The following is an 18408-nucleotide window of genomic DNA, read 5'->3' on the forward strand; positions in this document are numbered from 1 at the left end:
TATAAAATACCTGGATTAGGAAATGGTCGTGGTCAATATTAACTCGGAACGAGTTAAGAGAGACAGCTGGAAGGACAAGCAGACGTTTGACGTTTGACGTTTGCCCAGATCTTGATCGGCCATTTTAACCATGTACGTAAGAGCGCCACGGAACTTCGCGCAACGAGGGGAAGGATTGGATGGGAGACGCGGAGATGCGTTATCCTTGCTTCTTCTGCTTTTCCTTGGGAGTTGAGATAGGCTTCGGCAAGAAACCCTCAACCCAAAGATCCCTAGGTTACCTAAAGATTTGGCGCGACGCGAACCGGCATTGATGCCCTAACAACCTGGATAGCGGCAGAACTAGCTACGTATCCAGGACTTATTTAGGAATACCTAACCTGGGACCTAGGACGAAGGAGCACGCTTTGTACTTTACATAGTAGCTCTGCGGTTCGTGGCCGCCAAGGCATTGACCTGCGCAATGCATCGAAGCTGCATCGCGCGTAGCTGGTCGTAACATGTGAGGCCAGCTGTCAAAGCAGCATCGGGCATCCCAAACTTGTCACGTTCTTGACCCTGCATAGTACATAGCATAGCATACCTAGTACATACATGTCCTATGTATGTATTTACTGCTGGCTCATCATGACCCATCGTGGTCACACCGATCTTGTCGGGAAGACGGAGATCAGGCCGGAGTCTGGAGCTCCAGAGGGAGAAATTTCTCAACGCATATGACTGACAGTGTAAGATGATTCGTTGCTCATGCACTTGCGGATGATCATTGCAGCTATGGTGATACTGATCGATGATGACGAGGACACCGCCGAAGGATGATGCGATATACTGCGAGAGATAATAATAGCTAAACAATAATAACGCCTCCTCTCGTCGTACAATACTTCCTCGGGAGCCACTTGACCAACCTAGCGCGATGAAACACACCACACCCGCCAACGTAGTAACATAATGAGGCATTCGATAGGGCTTTAGACACTTGTCTCGCTTATGCTGTTCGTCTAGCTCATGCGGAATGGCCACTGGCGTGCATGCATATCCAGGGTTTCGTCGGAGCACTGCAGATGAGAACCTACCAGTGGGGTGTATTCCGGTTCGGTGTGCATGAAAATTGGACTGCAAAAATGATTCGGACTCGACGGGTGGTTCGCTTGCTAATGTATATTTTAATGTATATTACCAGCGGGCCGGCTAGTTCGTCACCGGTATAGGAAGAAGATAACAATAATTCTAATGATGAGGGTGAGGGTGAGGTTACGGTAGTAATGGGTGGGTTAGATATTTAAGACAGGTATACCTTACCTGTGTTAAAGCCGAGAAGACGATGCAAAATCTTCTCTATGCGTACACCGCCAGTATGGGATAGTTATTGGCATACCAGCATACATGACAAGTCGGTGGCTTGAAGTGGGGGATCGGCCTTCACTTCTCAACCGCAGGTTTGATGGGCCAAATACTATATCCAGATGTAAGCCATTGTGCGTTATATACCGTCGTGTGTGCCGTATTAATATTCGAATTGAGCCCTACTACTCATGATATGAAGCTACGGGAAATTGTCTTGTATGGACTCGCGTATTGTTGCAATGGTATGCAATCAATCAATATCAGCCCAACAAAAACATGACATGTTACTCTTGTCATCATCCCTGCCGCCACATCTTCGAGACTCCCGGTTTGAGAGATGGGTGCCTTATCGAAACCAATGTTCAACCTCGCGCGTCTCCTGGTAACTCTGGAGCTGGCATCCAGATGATCAGAACTCACGGTTCAGCCTAGATCTTCATCCGCTTTTAGATTGATATCCGCGATCTGGGGTTGGGGGAGTTAAGGTAAGATGCAAAAATGGTGAGATGGTGAGATGCCAGCCAAAGTTGAAGAGACCGTGGTCATGTAGGGCTATCTACATTGTATTTTTTTTGAACTTACCTACCACACATAAGCTGAGACGGGATCACACACACATACTCCGTTGCCGTACCTACATTAGACTCCACGGATCGTCCGACCATGGTTCGCGATGAGTTATAGTATATAAGCCGCATAGTAGCACCAACTCTTACATAGTATATGCTAGCTTAATCAAGCCCGCTACCGCCGCGATGCATCCTGTGAATGTTTTACCTGGATCTAGGAATGCCAAGTCAGACGGAAACTTACCCCCCCTTGTCTTTCGTCTCGACCTTCAGATTCAAGGGACCTCCCCCACGAGATTCCTCTACAAACCGCGTAACAGGTTTTTACCAACAGCCTGGCATCATCTTTAATCCCAGTAGGCTTATTTTCAATTCCCGGCACTTATCCCATCTCAAGTGTTCATCTCGTCCTAATCAGCACCTCGGCTGTTCCTGGTAACGCCTCCTTCGGTAGATTGTCGCCATCAATGACGCTACGCCATGACGATGTTGCAGGGTACTAGGTTCTAATGAGCAGATCATTAGCATGGCTACTAAAACGACCGTTGAAAACGTGCTTATTATGTACATGTAGGTACCTAAGATAAATAAGAACGCCATAGTCCACACAACTCTATTGCCGATACATTACCTGGGTACAGCTACATACACTCTTTCCCCTTCGAGACATATAAGATTCCTTTCTACATATGTATGTACATTTACATATTAACTATCTTACTGTGGCTGCTAGGAATGCCTGTATTATGCGAAGGGCTGATTGATGGGGAAAAGCTGCGTAGCTTTTCAACCCACCATCCATCATCCTCCCCTACTACTACGGAGCAAACGATCGCTTCGCTCAACTCTTACCTGAAACGATCCCCGCTAAGCCACCTCCAGTATGTATTGGAAGTGTTGGCTGAATTAGGTAGTACTTTACTAGACGCTATAACAAACTTTCTAGGGCGTCTCGAGTCGTATTGTTATGTTGGCTCACTCATCGCGTTTCGTTCCAGGTTCTAAGTCCGATGCAAACGCACAGGCCGGTCAAGTATCCGGAACACCCTTCTGGCTCCCAGCGCCATGGGCCAGACCCCAGATTTGACAAACGGGCTAATTATGACCAGACCCTTATGACGAAGAGGCGTTTTTCTATGTTCACATTTGGAAATCCATTGTCAGACAGATATTGTATATTTCTAAATCCGGCAAGCCTGAAAGCTGAAGAGGTACAAGGGTATATCAAACGATGTCGACGCCATCCTGCCAGCATATCCAATCAGAACAACTCATTGTCTTAACCGAACGCCTGTCAAAAAAGATACTTTGGTCTAAAATACCGACATAGACAGATAGAGCATTAACTGGTGAATTATAACGGTCCTTGCTATAATTAATACGATCTATATGTATACTATTATCTACACGACATTTCAAGTCAGGGATGTCATTGTATCAGATGTCCGTCATTCTCATTTTCCCTGCTGTCTCTTTTTCGATCTCCGCATTCCGTAAGACAATTAACCATGGATGGTGTTGTATTAATCCACCGCGAGTACATCGAGGTACATTTTAACAACATGCCTGATATAAGCCGCATTAACATTAACATGATACTTATTAGTCTTACACGTAGGACTAGGTAATACACCCGGGCAAAATTCAGCGTGGGATTAGATAACAGAAAAGAAAAAGGAAAATCGGCATTTCGTCAACGGCTTTACCCTGTTCCCAAAATCCACGTGCGCTGTAACGTCTGCCATCACCCGGTCCGCCAACATAGCGGATGCGGTGTTCCTTTCCGATTTTTACAATACAACGATACCTACAGCGGCACACAAGACCCTGCTGCTGAGATGCAGTCGCTACTGCAGGTGCCATGTGCTGAGTTGTCCCACCTCCATACATACATACTACTACATACGTCCATGAATAAGTTCCAATGCTATTGATGCTTTGAGTGAAGTGCAGAATCTGACTGCAAGCTTTTTTTTCTTTTTCTTGTTTTTGTCCTCCTCTCTCAGCCGGTAGACTGGCTGAAAGTAGAGCCGGGAACCCTATCCTGTCCAAAAGCGGCAGGACACTTAATGCCCAGTTCGCTGACTACCAAGGACCGAACCACTACCACCAAGAGCCAACTAGAATCTTTTTAACCCTGCTCGTACTAGAATCTCGTTTCCGCTATCCGTAATCTCGACCTCCCGCTCCCGCGATCCCTCTCCATGTTTAAGATATCAAGGGCTTTCTATTCCCCACCAACATTCTTTAATGATAGTATATATACCCTTACACCCTTACACCTTGAAAAGCCTTGGGCACCTACTAAACACAATCCATGCACTGGCTACCTAGGTAGCTATAGTCTTATATACACGTCCGGCACAGAGCAGTTCCCAAACACATGAGGTGACAAAGCGCCGTAGCTGATATCTAAAGCTGAGACATAAACTTAACAATAACGCTCCTCTATAATAACATGATCCCGGGCACGTTGATATAAAGAAATTTATATTGTACAAGGAATATTATGACAGCTGCTTCGCGTTTCAAACAACGAAATTACACGCGAAGCCTGTCTGTTTGATTGATCGAGTCTATCCATAATCCACCATGCCTGCCTCGCCGCAGAACTGCGTACTCCTGCGTCTGTTAATACTACCTGCCTACCTATAATACCATCCTGTAGGCTACTCCACCTGCGGCACAGGATATCTATTGTAGCTATTGTAGGCTCTGCTGTAGGTACAGATTGCTCATGACCATAGTTGCTTTCTCTTTAGAAGCACGCCTGGGGCATATTCCCATTCTTATCCTAAAATGATATTTTGCAGCTGTCTTGTTTCTATTTCGGGCCATACCTATGCGAGCTGAAGGGTCATGCCGCTTGTTCTATCTTTTCAGGCGTGAGCTGGAAGCTCCAGTAAGAATCAGAAAAATTGCAATACTTCTGCACAACGCATAGATCTACAGCGTAATGTTGAAAATAGGACATCATTCTAACATCACGCTATTCAGATGCTAGGTTAGATGCTTTAGATAGGTAGGTAGTGTATACACATATCTATCTCCTGATATGTACACCTAGGTATGTACGAAGTATGTAGGTATATACGAAAGAAGAAAAAGAGGACATTTCTCCACCGACTGTTTCTTGATCGGAGACATACCCTCGATTTTAGGCGTTTAGATAGATAGAAGCGTTCCGGCCATATCATTCGTCGAAGCTGACCGACAAGTGGGTTTACGCAAAACCCTACGATTGGATGACGACCGGCGACGGCTCTCATATTCTTCAACATGGCGAGACACACCAGCTCACCGTTACACCGAATGCGAACCAGGGGCGTTCTTGTCAGCGGTCTATTCCCTAACATACATGTGTCATATTTTTCCCTATAGAGAAGGGCAGCTCTTATTCGTCGACCAAGATGGACTGCAAACTTCCAAGCCTACTAGCTCTGGAATCCACCCGAGTTGGCCTCCTCTACACCATCACCCCCCTGGTCAACGGTAGCCGTCCTTACAGCGTGGAAGATCCGTCGTAGCCCATGGTTGACGGATACCTTGGCCTCAAAGATCCAGGATGATGCATATTGCTATCGCTCACTGCTGCGACTCCCCTTCTCTATGCCGCCCAGAGTCATGCTTCCTAAACTACATGCTACGGCAGGTCGCTAGCAACATACATTCTAGTACTGCTTGATGCGTACAGTATAGGTAACTGTGTGGGTGGATTACCCTTGCCACTGCCGACAGCTTGAAGATCTAGAAAAGGACACGCACACACGCATGCTTCAACTGCAGAGATACGAAGCGGCTCAGGAAAGCAGCTTCGTTCGTGTGGGACTTTCGATGCACCTAGGCCTAGTCGTTAACTCCCAATAGAGCCCAAATCTTGGGGAGAATCCGCTTAGCTACGTGTAGTCCGGTCTGGGGAAGTTTTCCCATCGATTCCTACATCGGGGATCTGGGAGCTCACGCCATCACTGAAGGGGGTGCAGGACCGCTAATCACCAGGGTCATCACATCGTTCCCGCTCATGCGTTGTCCTTCCCGGGCATATGTACCGGTAATTCCGGTCGAACTTCAATGCATAGAGAGAAGGCTATTAAAAACAACCCAGGAGCAAACATAGTAGCCCGCAATAGTTAGAATACGGGCCTCTAGTCGAAAGACGTTCCTTTTTTCATGTACTACCAAGTTAGGCATACCTGTCAAATATCGATGAGGAGTAGGTAATGCGTCTCGTCAACAGCCACGTCTTCTTCCTTCGCATGTTCAAGAAGCACGTCGCCGTTTAGAGTGTGCCGGTGTGGATGCTACCATGCGCAGGTAGCCAGACTGCAAACACATTTGGCGTGTGGTCGGCATTGCTCACGATATCGACGCCCTCTAAACGAGTGTTCTCGGGCAGAGTCTCTAGAAATGATCACCCGCATCACCCAAGACTATTCATGCACATCACTATTACATTAAGAATATCCTAATCCGTAACTTCTGTAGATGATCACTGAAGCAAGGGCGTTCTAGAAGCCAGATGGCCCAAATACCATCCAAAGTAACAATTTCTGTCTCGAAGCCTACCTCGACGTGTCTCGTTCCACCTCGTAGTAGTTGTCCTGGCGTTGAGGGGAGGACAGGGTCCTCCACCGCTAGTGTTGCCCGGTAGTTTGCTCGATTTACCTAATGCGAGACCTGGTCTACACACGTTCCACGTCCAAAACCACCCTATCCTGTTTGTCCTAACAGGCATACGAAACTGACCACGCTTGCGGCGGTTGGTTGTCAGTTCACTTTCGGGCGATCTTGATCCTACGGATCCCGTCCCCCACTTATTCCCTAACTCCACTTCCCAAAGTCTCCCCCGTGAGGTTCAAGTGCCGTGACAGCTCCGCTCCGGGTGTGCCGGTAGTGGTTATTAGGGTAACCAGCCCGATGCACTCGGTTCGTATTTGCCTATCCCTACGAGCCATCAAGACGATATAGCACATGCGCTATCCGATCCAACTTGGCCATAAACGGACGTAGGTGCCTTCTGATAAGTAAGTACCTCTCAAGGCATATAAGGACATAAATAGATACTATGCCCCTGGAAGACTTGCTTCGATTTACTCAATGAGTGGTTACTAACTTATCAACTGACTTCGGGGGTGTAGATCAAAGGAAGCTCCAACAGATATTGGCCTTAGATACATAACCCAAAATGGACTCGCGCTCCCACAGGTTTAGAGCTCCTGAGATATTCTAGAAAGTACTTCTAATAAATACCTTCTAAGAAACGATTTATAATACGATGAGTAACTCATGAGTCAGGGAAAGGTGACTAGATTAAAACGAGATAAGCTTGGAAGCGACTATGGCTCCTTAATGAAATATGCACAATGTTGTAAGACAGGCTCCAATTAAGGATGCTATATGGGAGTTAAGACGAGCCTTTTAATTTTGAACCTTTAAGACAATCGTTTCCCTAATGATAGACAGCGTTCTTACTACAACTATGACTCATAAGATCTAGCATCCTAGTTTACGAGGTTCGACTGATGACCCTTAACGATGTATAAGATCTTCTAGTACTCTTTAGTTCCTCATCTTATCTTTGAATTCATGCCCTAGCTGATGTTAAAAGAGAGAAGGCAGCCACTGCTTCTTTGAAGGTGATTGCATGCGTTAACATATGCCTAGGTAATTGTGGCTATCTCACCTAACTATAAAGGGTGAGTACTTGCAATGATGAGTATAAGGACGATGGCAATGAATTAGCATTTCGATCTACCGTGGCCTCGTCACTGGTTGAACCTGGGGTTTTTCATTGGGAATAAGGGTTTTGATAGGACATGCCTTAACACAAGATGGCAACTTTTTACTAAGAGGGTATCTTTTATCTAGGCTATACTAAGAAGAAGATAATCAATTATAATATATATCCAAGTTGCGATTAGGTTGCCTGATTGATTAACGGCAATGTCTTGAAAGGGGTGAGCACCTGGTTGAATATCATTCATTGCAGAAGGAATTAATTGGAAGAGATAGGAGGATTAATAACCGACTAATATATAATATATTAGGTAGTTGAACCATTCGCATTAATGTCAACGTGAACCAAGGGTAACATTGTGGTATGAATATTACCGATGGTGGGATCTTGTCCCGTTTTTATACCGCGGAGCCTCTATTCAGAAGTTCTAAGCTAGACCCTTGTCCTAAACGACACGCGGCAGACATCATGCTTGCTCCTGAAAGTTAGTGGGCATCTATGGTCTCAGATCTAGGTTCTCCGCATACTCAGCCTTGACTAGACTGATCCTTTGTCTTAGTCAATAACTGCGTTTCGGTATCATGTTCAAACAGCGCGATATAGGTATAGACTCCTTTCTAAGCCTAGAGGTAAGAAAAATATTTGAAATACAAGCCTCACGGTACAGCAACTGACATTACTACCGCTGCTTAGCATACTTCGTATGCGAACCGTTCGCAATGACCGGGCCGGCTTCGCCATCGACGACCTTGTATATGACGACGCGAGTAAATGCTAGGGTGCCACCAACCCTATCGGCTGTAGCAGTGATCTCGATCTCATCGCCCTCCGCGGCAGACGATAGATACGTGACGTGAATATCAACTGAGACGCCAGTGCGGCGACGTAAATCCCATGTAGCGATTGCCATGCCGCCAGCCCAATCAACGATAGCAGCAGAGACAGCGCCGTGGATGCCACCGCCCGAGTTGATATGGTTCCGGGTGAGCGTCAAACGCGCAGTCATTGACCCTTTTGAGGCGTGACGGATCTGTACATCGGAAAGTAGGAAATTGTAGATGGCTGAATTGGGTAATTGTGCTGCGGTGAGCTGTTCGATATGGGATTTGATGACAGCTTCATCGTTGCTGGATTCCACTACTGATGACCCTTGCTCGACGGACCCCATGACGCCAAGCTAATAGCGCACGTCGTAAACACTTTAATCTTTAATGTCGTTGGTGATTTTGAAAGACAAAGCATTCGCTAAGTGTACCTAAATGTCAAGCTTTAGCTCAGTAGGTCTAGGCCCAATAACCTTCGGTGTAATTGAGGTGAGCGATATTTTAAGAGGTACCTAAGGTATATAAGTTCAACAGAAGTGAGAAATTGTTGAGAAGTATGGTACTGGCGGCCCGGTACGGAGATAAAACAGCTGGCGGAATGGGAAAAAGACTGCATACCAACTGCTTTACAGCAAAAGACTTCATCGCCACTTGGCACTCATTTAGTAAATTTATTACATAAGCTAACAAAGCTCCCTATGTAGATGAGATGAGTGGTGAAAAGGAGGTCGATCAAGCCTGATACTTAGATATATCAATGTGAGGCTATTTTATAGGCCATATTTACAATCTCACTGGGGCTCTAAAAATTGTATGAGCATAACGTCCACGACGAGGCTTAATTAGGCACCTACCTAGGTGGTAGGTATCTTCAACGGGCAACGAAGCTATTCAACTTCCTCACAAATAACCCGCGGTAACATGGAATGTATCATATTGAAGTAAGACATGCGAGACGGTTTATCGAGCAGGTCAGTATTCAATGAAGCATGCCATTAAAAGCGCTTGATAAAGAAATAGACACTACCTAACCCACCATAAGAAATCTAACTTGGGTCATGCTTAAAAAGCTGTATTGTAAAGTATTGTAAAGGGATAGATTCATCGTCAATGAAGGATACGAGGACGAATCGAACCGGATAGATGAATAATACTCTAACTAGCGTATAATTAAATAAATCATTTTGTTGCTGACAGTCCAACAAACAGGTACCCAGGCAACAATCACTATTGATTCCTGTTCTCTCATTCAAGAGTCAGCATTTAAACTTAGTTGTATACGTTGACAAGTTAACATAACTCTATTCTTCTCATCAGGTCGGAAAATATGTCAAGAGCTCGAAAAAATTGCATTCACGAAGCTTTACAGCTAGAACCTTCGGCATACGCCAAAGAAGTTGGATACAACTGGCCTACTCCTGATCGAAGGTTGGCTGCGACAACGAAGTCAGGCCGAAACCCGCTGGCTGCAAGGGGCCAGGAAGTTGGAGCCTTGGAGAGACTCACGGAGGAATCTGCGAGCAAGCTGTTCGATGTATTCCCAGGCCCGCTAGTTCTACCTGACGATGAACTGGCGAACAATCCCAAATATCCACCTCAGTCGTTCCGATCGTGGCTTAACGAGCCGCTACGCAAGAACCGCAAACTTAACAAAAAGCGTAAGACGTTGTATGTTGCAAGCACGCCTGAAATCACATCTGGCGTGAGCTATATGAAGAAATGGCTGGAACCAAAGGTTGAAGAGAGTCCGAAATCGGCCAGTGAGAAGTTAGAATCACCGTCAAATGATGCCGTCGAGTATACGAGAGTATTTTACCATGGGTTGTCTGTTGAAGCATTTCCCATCCAGTTGCAATTCGTTCTGTGGACAGAGTCTAAGAAGACGGCTAAGCCGAGCAACGGCACTCAATACGTTGGCCTTCTCGCAGGTAACAACTGCACTCGCATTCGCGCAAGGCCATCTCCGGATGGAATTTTTGGAGGACAGTTAAATCTTGAGGATCTTCTTGACGCCGCTATCGAGATGGTACCTACAGAAGCGTATTCTATCATTCTACTCGTCGATCACGACATGTACGAGGACGAGGAGGATGACTTCTGCTGCGGTAGGGCATATGGAGGCAACCGTGTGTCGGTAGTTTCTACTGCTCGATATCATCCCGCGCTAGATGGCCATGCCGGAATCGATTTCGCGCACATGTGGCCTGCCTCTCATTGCAAGTCCTACGTCGACAATGCCGGTACGGTAAAGGGTCTCCGATTACACCCTAGGGCGAATAGTGAGGGGGGAACTATGTCTGGACCATTATGGGTGGCCATGGAGGCAGTAAAAAGTCTTAAAGAACCCTTAACTCTAGATGACCGAAAGGGCCTATGGTTCTCTAGAATCGCAAGGACGGTGGTGCATGAGCTCGGCCACTGCCTTGGTTTGGACCATTGCATTTATTACGCCTGTGTTATGCAGGGCTCGTCGCGGATAGCGGAAGATGTCCGACAACCCCCCTATCTATGTCCCGTATGCTTGAGCAAAGTTTCCTACGCAATTGCTTGTGAACTAGAAGAACGGGATGAGGGTGGTAAGCAAGAATACATTAAGGAGCGATATAAGTTACTGGCGGACTTTTGCGAGTCATGGAAACATGTTGGTATGTTTGCAGGGTACGGAGCCTGGTTGCGTGCAAGGCTTGAAGACCTTGAACAACAAAAATAGTGAGAGGATTCAATTATTATATCCCAATCACTCATATATGAGCTAATTACCACCTTACCTTACCTGGACAGAGTCACTCAGCATAACAACTCGTATTGGAACGCTATTGACATCGTACGATAATTTAATGTAGCTGTGATTTTGAGCACTAGACTCCATATTCAAATTAATCAAAGCTCGTCACCAACATCTTTGAATTATCAAAATGTATGCGAGGCATAAACTTGGGACCCGTATTTCGTAAACAGAGATGCTTGGCCGAAATTCGGGGCCGAAGGTAAGAATCAAGCGAAGCTGTGACCTCTCCATCGATGTGCAGACTTAGGGAGGAAGGGTAGTAGAGATTGCCTTTTTATTTACCCACCTAGAGAGTCAGTAGATTAAATAGACCAGCAAAAACCATGTAGCTCAATATATTCAGGAGAAGAAGCATTTGTATTCGTCAATCGTAATTAACTGTAAAACGCGGATAACGTAAACTCTAGCAGAATCTGGCGCGCCTATCCATGGGTGATCTCCAATGTAATCTCCATTCCTAGATGAAATTCCTCCTCATACGCCGCGGGATCCTCTTTCGATCTGTGACGAGAATGACCGCGATGGTACCAGCAACTAGTACATAGAAAGCGCAGAGAACTAAGAGAGTGTTGTCAGTCTGCCTTAGTAGAGAAGGACCTGATGGTCTGAAGTCTCTGATTGCTTCGGGCATGTTGGCGTAGAACTTAGTTGCATTGGCAGGAGCCATGGTTTGCAGCTTAATAGTCTAGACAAGGTAAACCAGTGTAGTAGTTGAAGATGGCTAATATTATAAAGGTGGAAAACACTCAGGAGATCATTGATATATAAGCACCTAGATATCTAGGACTAAGAGGTGCCTTGCTTCACTATAGTAAGTTGGTTTTTGAGGCTATCGTAGTACTGACTGTGAATCATGAACCACTTCGTGATATAAGTTATAAAGTGAATGCTTCTATTCCTGACTGGGTATACCTACGCGTTGTTTGATAAAGATGCGAATCCCTCTATTGTAAAGGACAATAATCCTGAACGAGCGGTGACTTGCATGTTGTTTGATGAAAGAGAACGTCTTGGAACATACAATGTTATTGTTAATCACCTAAATTGCCATATGGGAGTGCTCAGGAAGGCCTCAGCTTGTGATGAGTATTGTCTAGTATCTTGAAGCATGCTATGGCATCAAGCTGCTATTGAATCTATGGTACATGGTCAGATTGCAATCATTTATGGACTTTACTGTATCTTATATCGATATTTACTGAAATAATAAGTTATCAGATCCTCGGTACTTTAAATCTTTGCTGTTTCATCCATCTTTAGATGTGACTGAAAACAAGTAGAAGATCCTTGACACAAAGCTCTCGGGGCCCCTTGATAGATGGACTGCGGGTCGCGCTATCCTCATTGGCGATGCAACTCACGCAATGATACCGATGCAAGGCCAAGGCGCCAATATCAGCATTGAGGATGCAGAAGCATTCCGGCTTTTGATCGAGCCCGGCGTAACCCGCGATAATGTCCCTGCAATCCTAAAGCAGATAGAGAAGTATAGGCTACCCCGTGCCGCAGCCATACTCAAGAACACGAGAAAAACAAGCCGCGGGGTCAGTGGAGGAGAGAGATATAGAGTCATGAACGAGAACTGTACCTATCATGGGATTTTCGAAGCCATGAAGGGCTAACAAGGCATAAGAGACTGGTGGCGCATTTTACATATTTCTATGTTGAATTTCTTGTAAGATTCTCATAATGACTTTGGGTATAACTAGTATGAATAGATCTTGAATAGACGATGTTACGTACCTAACTTAACCTATACTTAGGTGGGTACATGTTTACCCCCTATTCCGTTTTCCCCTGAATGTTGAACTCCACCATAAGGTGTGCGTCTTAGTATCACAACACAAGGACCCGTGATACTATATTACAATGGTAATACGTATCTAGTAGGTCTCGTAATGTTGTATGATTGATTAGGTAAGTAAAGGAGAAGAATCTATCTAGGAAGCTATTTACAATTTGTATGCATTCCCAATTCGTGGACTAGTGGGTCCTCGCGAATAGTGGTCCGTGCCCAGTGGTGACGGATCCACAAAGGTATGTACATATCACATGTAGGTACCTACATTATGTACATAATGCCTGCCAGTTAGGTAGATTAGTCAGTATCACGTGCTTCTTTATATGTTACACAGCATGCATCGAATCAGAGCGTTGAACAAAGCTTTGTCATTTGTCATTTGTCATTTCTTACCTACTGTCCAAGTTGTTCACCAATCAACAATCATAGCCTCGGGACTTCAGTCACTTGTACAGACCGTCCAGTGGTTTTCTTAGGTTCTGCGAGCGAGCTAAGTACTTGCGTCATCGTCTAACGAAATATCTGGGGAAAAGGTGAGCCGTATTAAGGCTTTATTGAATTTCTACTACTATTACAGTATTACACCGTTAGCCCCCGGATCTGATACGGAACACTTAAGAGGCTTTCCGGCTTCTATATCGGTACACAGCATGGGGTCAATGACCCTATTAAAGTGTTCTTATGTCCTCAGTACCCCAGTCAAACACCAACATTCAGTCGAATTCTGTTGGTGACAATCTGCAGGACTACGGAGGACAACTGAGCCAACCCAATCAATTATTTCCAAGTCAAAATGACTTATCATCGCAGCCCCTCTTGACGACGTCAATACCACCTTTCCGAGCCAATGTCTATACTTATGCGTCTTCATCTTTGATAGACCCTCTAAATAGCGCGGATAACGACTCCAGTCGGTCTACTGATACGTCACTGGCCCGAGACGTTTCCTGGGATAGCGGGGTACAATCCCTTTCCCAGATAGAAAACACGAACCTTCAATTAGCTACTGCTGGGATGGTGGCATCATTACCGGAAGCGCCACCAATGCGGCACCTTCACTCCAACTTGGCTGTGCTTAGCGCCGAGCAATATGATGGTGGGCGATATCCTAAACGGACCGCTTCTAAAGTCGATCGGAAGCCAAATGCTATCGTCGTCCCTACCAACAATGCTCCTAACCCTAGAAAGAGGGGAAGAAAGTCAGCCGACCGTGAACCAGATGGTCCGGCGGAGGAGACGAAACGGTCTAGAGGTCGCCCGCGCCTTGAAACGAAGGACCAAGATCCCGGCGAGGTTAGTGGATGCCTTCAATCCCTCTCCCTTGCACCAATTTTTGTATAGAGTTCCCCTCCATGTTTAAATTAGTATATCACTTTGCTCTTAAAGATATATAACTTCATAGAAACCTTCTTACCTAATGTGAAGATGTATACTTACATCTGGCCTAGCGGCGACGGACACAAATTCGACTTGCACAGCGGGCGTACCGTAATAGGAAAGAAAATGCCATCACAGACCTTCAAGCGAAGATAGACGACCTTAAGAATGTGAACAGCGAAATCAATAATGCGTATCACGACTTGTTTAACTATGCTTCCCAACGTGGACTCCTAGCTCAGGCACCCGAATTCGGCCAACAACTGCAAAAGCTACAGACGCTTATCAAACGGACTCAAGAACGGGAAAATTCTCAAGTCGATGAGCATAATAGTCTAGAAGGACACTCCGACGATGGCCAGGGAGACGTACAGAATCCTGAAGATCTTGTTATCAATGAAGAATCTGTATCCACGCTACCTAATGATCAGACGCCAGCTCTATTGAGTGGTATTACAGTTTCACATGAGCCCGTGGCCCAGCCGGAACTTGATGCAACATTTGGCCTGGAACCTGTTTCAAATAACGTTCATGCCCCCAACTATGAAGTTATCACAGCACCGACTTTCGAAAACGCTAGCTTTGGTCCAAACGTGCCCGTCAACACGAATTTTTTAGACCCAGCACATTCCTCCTGGGCGCGTCATCCGTGGAATAGGCTCACTGGTCCACATACCATGTCTTTCAACGAGTGGACGTTTGCTCGAAGGTTGCACCGCCACACACTTGAAAGAGCTGCAGCTCTTATCTCAATGCCCAACCCACCTCCGGCTAAGTTCACGCGCGTTTTTGGGTTCGTCATGTTGTTCGAGACCGTCGATGAGATTAGATCGCGAACCGTGGCTATGCTCGATAGGAATAAGAATGAGTCTTTGAACAATTGGAAATACCCTTTTCATAGGCTTGGCGGTTCCGGTACTCACTTCCCTGATCATGCGGGACCATCCAGTCTTTCGGGTTCATTGACTTACCAGAGCTCAGGATTCGGGACGGGACCCTTCAATGAGCGAACAACGAGGGTAAACGACACCCTACTAGGAGGTTCTCAGTACATCAATATGAGCGGTTGGGAGGGCACATGGTTCGACTCGGACGAAGTGGAGACTTATCTTGCACAGAACGGAGTGATTATCTCGACCACGGCCGATGTACACACGGTTGAGATCCTTCCAGGGGCATTTTCTGACGTACAGGTACAATCTCATACCCAACATGTGCAAAATATCCACCCAAATGCAATGCATATACCGCACATAGACGCATCATTCACTTTAGAGATACCTGCTACCGTTCCGTCTACTATAGGAGACCCTTCCCTCTCGACCGGGTCTGATACCACTACCACCACCAGTACAGTTCCCTCATTAGTGCCAGACAACTCTTGGCAATCTATGTCTATGCCCACCTACTCAAACTTCTACGGTGGTGCACAGAATGCGGAGCAAGTCGCCCCGTCTTTCACCGGGTTTGACGACGTGACGGCCAATGCATTTGTTAATCCTTCGTACTATTTTCCGCACCACGAAACCGAGGTACCGACCCCGGCGGCGTCACCGAGGAGAGTTGTTTTGGATGTAAATCAATTTATTTCAGGTGAGATGATGTGCACTCTTTTAACGAAATTGATGACGAGGACTGATTTTCTTGTGACTAGGATTGATTTCAGGCGCTACTTGTCTTGGACGAGCCCCTTCTTTTAGACCTAAAGACATCGTGAGCTCGTTCTGGAATGCTGTGATTGGTTAGACTTATATATATATTTATGATGAGATACCTAAAGTTGGAGTTAAACAAAGTAAAATTTGTGCGGTTGGTTTAGATGATTAGAACTTGGGATGGCGTTGGATTTTGCGCTATATAAATCTCTTTACTCGTATACCATCCTCAGTTTAGAATTATATTGGACGCAGAGTATTATTGGCTATTATGTGCAAATAATAGAGAAGGGGTATATATAGGTATCTATATAGTTAGAAGAGACTATTTATGACCTATATACCTGGGCGTATTATATTTTATATTTTACGAGGCGAGATGAACGTCTGGGATATTGGCTAGATACTCGAGCTATCTTCTTTATCCAAGTCTGGGAAGAGTTCCTTCCACATTGCGCCGTGTAATTCTTGCATCTTGGCCTCCCACTTCTTCCTCCTGTTAGCATCCCTCTCCGCCTTCTCCTGCTTAGCTAGTTTCTCTTCTTCTACAATCAGCCTGCGCATGGCATCTGCCCGTGCAACTTGTTCCTCCCGCTCGCGGTTTAGCACGTTTTGCGTGTATATGACGCCCTGAAGGTATACTGTCTGTCGGAATGTCTCATTCCGGAATTCGCCTCGTGCGGCGTCTGCCTCGATAGTTTTCACATCTAAACGAGCATCGCTACCTCGACTGTTATCCCTATCCCTGACCTTATTACCCCCATACTGTTCTCCCCTTTCCTGCGTTGCTCTCTGCTCAAGTAACATTGTACCCAACATCCATTCCCAGTTGTCTTCGAGCTCCGCGGCGGGGATGTCATCATCGTAAAATGATTGTACCATCTCTAAGCGCTGGACACGCTTGCGGATCCTGTGTCTCAGAATATGGCTTAGGTACATCGGCTGGGGCTTCTTGGTACGTAGGAACGGGATATCCGACGCCAGATCAATATGCGGCACGCGCCTCCGCCCAGAGCCGCCAAGTTCCGACGCGGGTCGCGGCCGTGACGGTATTTCGAATACGGGTTTCGGGTTGGGGTTCTGGGCTGTGGGCGCAGGCGTTACGTTTACGAGAAGAGGTTCTGCAGCTGGCCACGGCCCATTGGACGGTTTACGTGGGGTGCGGCTATAGGGGGGATGTATGGCTTTTGCAGCGAGAGAGCGGCTGCGCTCGTCATGGCGATCACGGAGGAATGACAGTATGGAGGTGTGGTCGGCATTGGGGCTCTCGAGAGAAGACGAGCTGGCGGATTTGAGGAGGCCGAGGATCTGGTACCCCGCCTTAAGTGCGGGATACACGAGGCGAGGGCTAGTGACGGAGGTGTTCCGGCGGAAGGCTCGTCGAATTAGGTGCTTGATTGGGTTGACGGGACCACGGGAATTGGCTAGGTCATCGGGGAGAGGGATGAGCGGGGCTTGCCGGAGGAGTGCGCGGTAGAGAGCGAAGCCTAGGTTTTTGTTAATTCGTCATGTTAGTCCAACGATACTGTGTTGGATAAGAAGAGATTGAATTACATGCTGTCCGATGCCTTGAGTTGCGGGCTGGTATGAAGTATTGTGGCATATGGACATGGAGGCTCCTAAGTGTTGGCCACCTCTGTACATATGTAGTATTTCAACCAATTCCGGGTTCGCGGGGAGATTTTAATTTTGCGATCGAAGTTCAAAATATAAGTTTCGATGAAATGGCGGAATCATTTCCGTCCTGCATTAGCTGCGCGTGGTCACGTGTGTTCAAATCAGCATTGAGAAGTACCTTGTACTCGTATACCTTGTACTTGTTAGGTACTTTTATACATAGGTAAGCGTGGAGTCTACAGACAATCCCAAAGTGACCCTGGTCCTACAGCCCAAACGCTAACTTAATATAGTAAGATACGGGCCACAACTAATTGATTAGATTTGATTGGTCAAATTTTAGAGTCCCACATCAGACTAATCTAACGATTTAATTCAATTCAATTCAACTCATTCAATTGTCAAAACAAAAGGAATCTATCAACGAAATAATCACGAAACAGGGGGTAATTAGCTAAACTCGAGTGGTTGCATACGTCTGGGTATAAGTATGTATAGTGCGATGTGCGAATAGCTTCATGTACATAGTTGTAGCTATCTATCTAATCTCTTATCTAATCAGCACGTGAACCTGGTTTGTGTACAATCCGTCGTACTTACATTTTTTTTAAAAAATTTAATTAATTACGAATTAATTTATAATCGATCTCGAATTGATTAGTAATCAATTAAGAATCAATTAAAAATTAATTA

The 18408-nt window shown here is 45.9% G+C and overlaps 6 protein-coding genes across 6 annotated transcripts; 4 read left to right on the forward strand and 2 right to left on the reverse strand.

Moving 5' to 3' along the window:
• Window positions 1–953: 953 nt before the first annotated feature.
• On the forward strand, window positions 954–1227 carry F5Y00DRAFT_230509 (uncharacterized protein). Its single transcript, XM_048006911.1, has one exon. The coding sequence runs from the start codon at window positions 1032–1034 to the stop codon at window positions 1209–1211; it is 180 nt and encodes a 59-aa protein (XP_047867105.1). The 5' UTR covers window positions 954–1031; the 3' UTR covers window positions 1212–1227.
• A 6628-nt stretch (window positions 1228–7855) lies between these two features.
• On the reverse strand, window positions 7856–9050 carry F5Y00DRAFT_230515 (thioesterase family protein). The gene has a single exon (XM_048006912.1). The coding sequence runs from the start codon at window positions 8819–8821 to the stop codon at window positions 8333–8335; it is 489 nt and encodes a 162-aa protein (XP_047867106.1). The 5' UTR covers window positions 8822–9050; the 3' UTR covers window positions 7856–8332.
• A 663-nt stretch (window positions 9051–9713) lies between these two features.
• On the forward strand, window positions 9714–11264 carry F5Y00DRAFT_230516 (uncharacterized protein). The gene has a single exon (XM_048006913.1). The coding sequence runs from the start codon at window positions 9805–9807 to the stop codon at window positions 11185–11187; it is 1383 nt and encodes a 460-aa protein (XP_047867107.1). The 5' UTR covers window positions 9714–9804; the 3' UTR covers window positions 11188–11264.
• An 835-nt stretch (window positions 11265–12099) lies between these two features.
• On the forward strand, window positions 12100–12997 carry F5Y00DRAFT_230517 (uncharacterized protein). Its single transcript, XM_048006914.1, has one exon. The coding sequence runs from the start codon at window positions 12630–12632 to the stop codon at window positions 12885–12887; it is 258 nt and encodes an 85-aa protein (XP_047867108.1). The 5' UTR covers window positions 12100–12629; the 3' UTR covers window positions 12888–12997.
• A 440-nt stretch (window positions 12998–13437) lies between these two features.
• Window positions 13438–16428, forward strand: F5Y00DRAFT_230520 (uncharacterized protein). Its single transcript, XM_048006915.1, has 3 exons — window positions 13438–14359; window positions 14515–16036; window positions 16098–16428. Exons 1-3 carry the CDS (start codon window positions 13748–13750, stop codon window positions 16187–16189), a joined length of 2226 nt encoding a protein of 741 aa, XP_047867109.1. The 5' UTR covers window positions 13438–13747; the 3' UTR covers window positions 16190–16428.
• Window positions 16429–17791, reverse strand: F5Y00DRAFT_230523 (uncharacterized protein). Its single transcript, XM_048006916.1, has 2 exons — window positions 17653–17791; window positions 16429–17585 (listed from the first exon to the last, which is right to left on the reverse strand). Exons 1-2 carry the CDS (start codon window positions 17699–17701, stop codon window positions 16498–16500), a joined length of 1137 nt encoding a protein of 378 aa, XP_047867110.1. The 5' UTR covers window positions 17702–17791; the 3' UTR covers window positions 16429–16497.
• Window positions 17792–18408: the final 617 nt, after the last annotated feature.

The sequence above is a fragment of the Daldinia vernicosa genome (assembly GCF_022497035.1).
Source record: "Daldinia vernicosa strain CBS 139.73 unplaced genomic scaffold F5Y00scaffold_11, whole genome shotgun sequence".
Lineage (NCBI taxonomy): Eukaryota > Fungi > Ascomycota > Sordariomycetes > Xylariales > Hypoxylaceae > Daldinia > Daldinia vernicosa.